The sequence below is a fragment of the Podarcis filfolensis genome (genome assembly GCF_964270895.1).
Source record: "Podarcis filfolensis genome assembly, chromosome: 2".
Classification (NCBI taxonomy): Eukaryota; Metazoa; Chordata; class Lepidosauria; order Squamata; family Lacertidae; genus Podarcis; species Podarcis filfolensis.
Window position 1 is genome coordinate 64,563,772 of NC_139605.1, and position 5,707 is coordinate 64,569,478.

The 5,707-nt window shown below is 42.6% G+C and overlaps 1 protein-coding gene and 1 long non-coding RNA gene across 5 annotated transcripts in view; one reads left to right on the forward strand and one right to left on the reverse strand.

Annotated features, from left to right (window-relative positions):
• The window catches only part of PKD2L2 (polycystin 2 like 2, transient receptor potential cation channel), a 29,839-nt gene extending 28,210 nt beyond the window's left edge, over positions 1-1,629 (reverse strand). For 2 of the 4 annotated variants that reach the window (XR_014542995.1, XM_083593271.1), the window contains exons 1-2: positions 1,497-1,629; positions 413-514 (exon numbers count right to left, since the gene is read on the reverse strand). Coding sequence is in view for 3 of the 4 variants with exons in the window: in XM_083593271.1 (XP_083449397.1) it covers positions 413-514; positions 1,497-1,548 (154 nt within the window). In the remaining variant the exon portion in view is untranslated. Of the gene's footprint in view, positions 1-412; positions 515-1,027; positions 1,049-1,496 lie in introns of those variants that run through there. The other 2 variants (XM_083593272.1, XM_083593273.1) reach the window with 2 other exon arrangements.
• Positions 1,630-1,864: 235 nt separating this feature from the next.
• LOC310752669 lies at positions 1,865-5,492 on the forward strand. Its single transcript, XR_014543003.1, has 2 exons — positions 1,865-1,967; positions 3,882-5,492. It is a non-coding gene; the product is annotated as an uncharacterized lncRNA (long non-coding RNA).
• The last annotated feature ends 215 nt before the right edge of the window (positions 5,493-5,707 follow it).

The window sequence follows — 5,707 nt, forward strand, 5'->3', positions numbered from 1 at the left end:
AGGGGCAGAGCAACAGATGTGATGTTGTACAATAGGCTAAATTCCAGCTACACAATAGAGGTTTCTACACCACCACCACTCACAGCCACAGCTCCATCATCGTCCTAGGCAAACAAGAGGCATTATCACACTTAAAAGACACAGTTCAAGAACAGTTCAAGTAGGTTGTGAAACTCATCCAGTGAGGACTGTAGTCTGGACAGAGTTCCCAGGGCTGGGTAGAGAAGCTTTGAGGAGCCCCTTCAGCTCCAGGGCCTAAGGTTCCCCACCCCACCCTACATTTATACCATTTTCAAGTTGCATAGGCTTGCAAACCAAGTAATTCATTATTTGCACCTCATGAAATGTTTTCGGGGGGGAGGGGGAGAGCAGCATTTGCATGTCAACAATCCCCTTTTCCCCATGGACTTACATATACATAGATCTGTAAGGAAAATTATGTAAATCAGTAGCTCTTGAAAGGTAGTTCTCATTTCAAGTTCTCTGCTATGAGTCAGTCGAGGTTTAATACTCCCTATAAAATATGAAGTTTTCAGAAAGAACACAAAGAAAATGTCAAAAACTAATTAAAAGTTTGCGGTATGAATGATCAAACCTAACCAAACAAAAGCACGCTTCTACGTTGCAAGAAAAATAAATATTCAATTATCTGTAGACTGTGGTAAAAGACAGATGTAAACTTAAATGTGTCAACTAGCTTCTGATAGCGCTGAATTCAAGTAAGGCTATCTATGTGCCATACATTTAAAATACACCCCCCACCCCGAATCCTAGAAACTGTAGTTTACCTTGCACAGAGCTGCAGTGCCTAGCACCCTTAACAAACTACAGTTCCCAGAATTATTTGAGGGGAATCATGTACTTTAAAATGCATGGCAAGCCTAGCTGCACTTTCCCAGGAGAAAGCCTCACTGAGTTAAACAGGAGCGCCTGCATGCCCTGCTTCTGAATTGCCAGTAGCATCTGCCTGGCTATTCCTGCTAGGAACCAAATGCCATTTGGTGTAATCCAACTAGTCTCTACGTACTTGTTTCCTTAAGCTCCTCATACAAAATGTATGAATTTGATTGTGTGGGGATGGAGGATATGCGGACACCTTGTCAAGCCACGTTGCCAGCAATGGGACTGGGGGGAAATAGTTTGGGGTGGGGGGTTGGTGTCGTCGAAGTGGTATCTACGTTTTGAACAGCAGCGGCATTTCTGGTTTATTTTTATTTTTACTCCAGGTCCTCAGGCCTAGCTTGGGAGGCGTCTCCTCCTCCCTCTTCCAAGCCTTCCATCATAAGAAGAATAAGTACTGTGTTATCATTCGGCAGGGAATAGGAAGTAGTGGGGATGGCACTGTCGCCCTGAAGCTAAAGACTGGGTGGGCTGTGGCCCTGACTAGAGGCAATGTAGGGAGACACCAGCCAAGGCGCTGAGCCAGCGACCAGAGGCCTAGTTCGGCCCTCTCCCCGACAGTTGCGCTTTCCGCCCCAGCAGCCATTACTACTCACCGAAACTGCTTCGCCGCTCTAGGACGGACGAGTCCTGGGTGGACACAGCCATGGTGACTCTAGGGAGGGAGAAGAGGAGCCGCTTCCCTGCGCGGGGCGCTTGCCTCGCCCTCGCCCCCGCCCAGCGCCGGGTTCGAAGTAACGAACGGGCTGCCGCCGGCTGCCCTGGCGGGGTAGAGGCTGCTTCGCCCCACGGGACGCGCCTTCGGTTTACCTCGCCAAGGTGCCCCGTCGGGCAGGCCGGCTCCCAGAACAAGTTCCGCCCCGCAAAGATGGATTACAGCTGGGGACGCATACATACTAATGCTACCCCCTTAACCCATCACTCCCGTGGGGAAATAAGCCTGCCACCCTGTATGGTTTACCTGAGAGTAAGCCCATGGAAAAATATGAGGCATACTTTTGAGCGGGATTGCTCTGTGACTGGATTGCTCCGCCCTCCCCATGTAATCCACACGACAACCCTGTGAGGTAGGTTAGTGACTGGCCCACGGTCACCCGGTGAGCTTCATGCCCAGGTGGGGATTTGAACACTGGTTTTTCCTAGGTCCGCATTGGCTCTCAGATATAACATTCGGTATAAACTTCATTTTGCAGTTAAGATAGCTCGCCAAGTGCACAGGTGGCGGAGGCTCCTTCTACCTTTTTGCATATCAGGTGCTCCGAAGTCAGCCTCATGTTGCTGAATGGGACTCCTTCGAGGAAGAAGGCATAAATTAAGGTTACAGCCTTGGGAATTGTGTGGATTTACAAAGTGGAGCTGGTCACATCTAAAACCAGCAGCTCCACCTGCCAAAATCCCCCTTTCTCAATATAAAATTACAGAAGCCGAAGCCTGCTTTAATAATACTGTATAAAAAGAGGTCTGCTGGATCTTCTTATGGGTTGCAAGCCCTGTCATTGTCCAGCATCCTGTTCTCATAGTGGCCAACAATATCTCTGTGAGAAGGTCACAAAGTAAGACATGAACGCAACAACACATTCCACACTTGTGATTCCCAGCAACTATTATTTGAAGGCATACTATGTTTAATCAGCCTGTCTGGAAAGTTCTGAATTTGGAAGAGCTTCATTCTGCCAGTAATATTGGGAGGTTAATTGATGTGGATGTTTCAAATCATGCCGTTGAACTCTAAAATATTATAGTATTATCTTTATAAAGTATAATAATATGCATCATCTGCTTTCTTGCTGATTCCTGTCTTCTCTCTGTAATTTTGGGTTTTTAAATATTCAGAAACCACTTCTTACTGAGGACAGAAATAACTTTAATAGAGCAAGTTCATAAGTAAGATCAGGTGGGAAAAGATTAGGTGTTTGAAAATATCTCCAGATGGAATGTCCCAAGCATCCCTGTCAGCAGTCATAAATCAAAAATAAATATCTGAGTCACAGCATCCTACCACAATTGCCATTTTCCAGCAGGGTTTTGCATACCCATGAAGTCTGAAACTAGTTTCCAACCTCATGTCAGATATTTCTTCATGCACCTGGATTCCTGAGTTTAGTTGGCCCGATCTGCAATGACAGATTTTTTAAAATGTGGAAATCTGCCCTATAGAAACCCAAAGTATATTTCTCTTGCATATATGAATTTGTGTGGAACAAAGTCACTGGACAGCATATCCATTTTGCCACTCCACTTTTTCCAGCACATTGCTTCTGTGCTTCAGAGATGCTCTAGTTAGACACACAAACACAATGAGTATGAGGCACCCTGATACTAAACAGGTGCACACAGAACCTACATGAACTTTTTCACTATTTTTGAATTGTCATACATTATTTATTGGATGTATAATCCCACTTTACACTTTTAAAACTAAAAACACACAGTATAATGTAAATTGTTACATGGTTAGTCTTTTAATGTGTAACACCGATCTTTATTGTCACTAGTTTTAATGTATAGCTTTTTATGCTTTTCACTAGGCTTATTTTGCTTTAAGCATTGGTTGCCCAAAAAAAATTAGAATTGTACTTTGTGTTTTCATGGATTATATAGTGTTATGATTATGTTGTATGCCATGCAATATACAATATATGATAAAGTATTATCTATATTCTATATTGAGTCTTCCTGTGCTCATGCTTATGCAGCCAAAACCACACCCAACACACGGAATACTGAGAAATACTGGCAGGTACAGACTAACCCCAAGGTATAAATAAGTACAAAAAAATTGGCAGAAAAAACCTGTGTGGATTCCTTACCTCCACCCCACCAGGAACAAACCAACTCTTCCCATTAATTCAGTGGCATAGAATGTTGAGAGACTCTTGATGGGAACAGAGAAATACTGTATATAAAAACTGCAGAAAGCAGCATCTCATTTCCTGCATGTCACTTCTTGGTTCACACAAGATGGTTTTCATTACCTCCAGGCCCGGAAGAGACCTGTCTATGGACATCAATGGAGCAACTAAAGAATTCAGTGTAGCTGCTGTGTCTTCCACCCGTATAGAAAAAGGAATGAGGAGAACAAAATGGAGCAAAAAGAACCCCAACACTGCCTATGGGTATGCTCCATGGGCAGATTGCTGACCAATGGAGGGAAGGCAGAGATGGAATGGAGCTGCGAGAACCATGTTGCTGGGGCCCAATTATGAAATGGTTGCCTTTGAGAAAAGTCCTAAAAGTCTCAGCCTGTGTATCTCACAAAAAATTCCTATTATTCATGTTAATGGTTAAATATTAGAGATATTCCACTCCAAGGAATCTATGACTCGGCACACGGAAGGAGGATTTAAGAGCAGCTCAGCCTAGGGAGTACCCAGAATGATGCTACTTCAAGTGTTTCTTACAAACCACATCACATAATCCATAAAATAAAAAAGGTTCTGAAAGCTCATAGTATTTGTAGCATTATGAGTTTGTGGGTACCAAATTCCCCCAAATTCCTGGGTCCAGTATGTTAAAATATAAGCCAGAACAAAAGGAAGCTGATGAGCCATTAGGAACGCCAAAGAGAGGATGCTCTGTGCCAAATGGCAAATGGGAGTTAGTTAGAAGACAAAGCCAGAGTCTGAAGTAGAGTCTTTAGAGTTGGCTTGGACGTGAGCTGGAGGGAAAAGGTTGCAGTCTGGTAAAGGTAGCAAGCAGGAGAGAGGATAAGTGCAGGATGTTTGATGTCTGTTTGAATCCAAATCTGCACCTATGGGAGAAGCAAGACCCTCTTCGAGTGCTGTGAACCCCTCCATCATAGGCTCAGGTTGTTTTTGTGTAAATAAACCATATGTCATAAAGAGACCACAGTCTCTGCTGGGCCTCATTTCCAAAAGGATGAGCATCTGGAACCCCACAGCTTGGAGACTGAAGGTGTTATGCAACAGTACATTCAAGGTCTTGCAAGTTATTAATTATTATAGCCTGAATGCAAGGGTTTTAAATCACCTACACTTTGCTTTCACAATCTGCAGGAAGTTGACTTTACTTCAGTCTGTCAAAACTCATTAATTACAGTGAATCCAGCACTTTAGTTAACTATTTTAGTATTTTTAAGGGAAGCTAGTGGGGTTCTCAAAAAGCACCCTGGGGGAGTTGAAAACTCTTCCATCGTCTACTTTCCTTATGTCTGAAGTTCTGCTATCCAGTGGACTAATTCTTAAAATCCATGAGCACCCAGAGAGGAGACCATAGCAACTTTGCTCTTCCCCAGGGAGAATATGAGCTCAGGTTTGGACATGCTAAGCCAAACCATGACTTAGCCCAGCATGGCACTGCAGCAAAACCAGGCCAGTAAAACCAGGCAACATACCCCAAAATGTAGCATCAAAATATTGGTTCATAAGAGCAAATGGAATGTGCAATGCTGAATTTTTAAATGTTTTTAATATATTATTATATCATTATTTTATCTTAAAATATTATTTTATTTTTATGTTCTTTCTATTTTATTTTAAATTGCACTGTTTCACATTTTGATATTTGCCAGCCTGGGCGCTTTTGGAAATGCAGAATACAAATTAAATAAATATTAAACATACTGTACTGTTTATGGCCTGACGGTAGTTGTGCAGTTCCTTCAGATTTATTTTTATACTCTCTTCTTTGTCTGGCTTTAACCCAAATACTAATGACAATTTTCTTTAGTAAAGTACTGTTTATGACAATTTTGTTGAGAATTTCTGTAATAGAGAATTACCCAAAGCTCACATAATAATAAAACAACAACTCACAAAACTTATAAGGATAAAGCACATGACAAGTC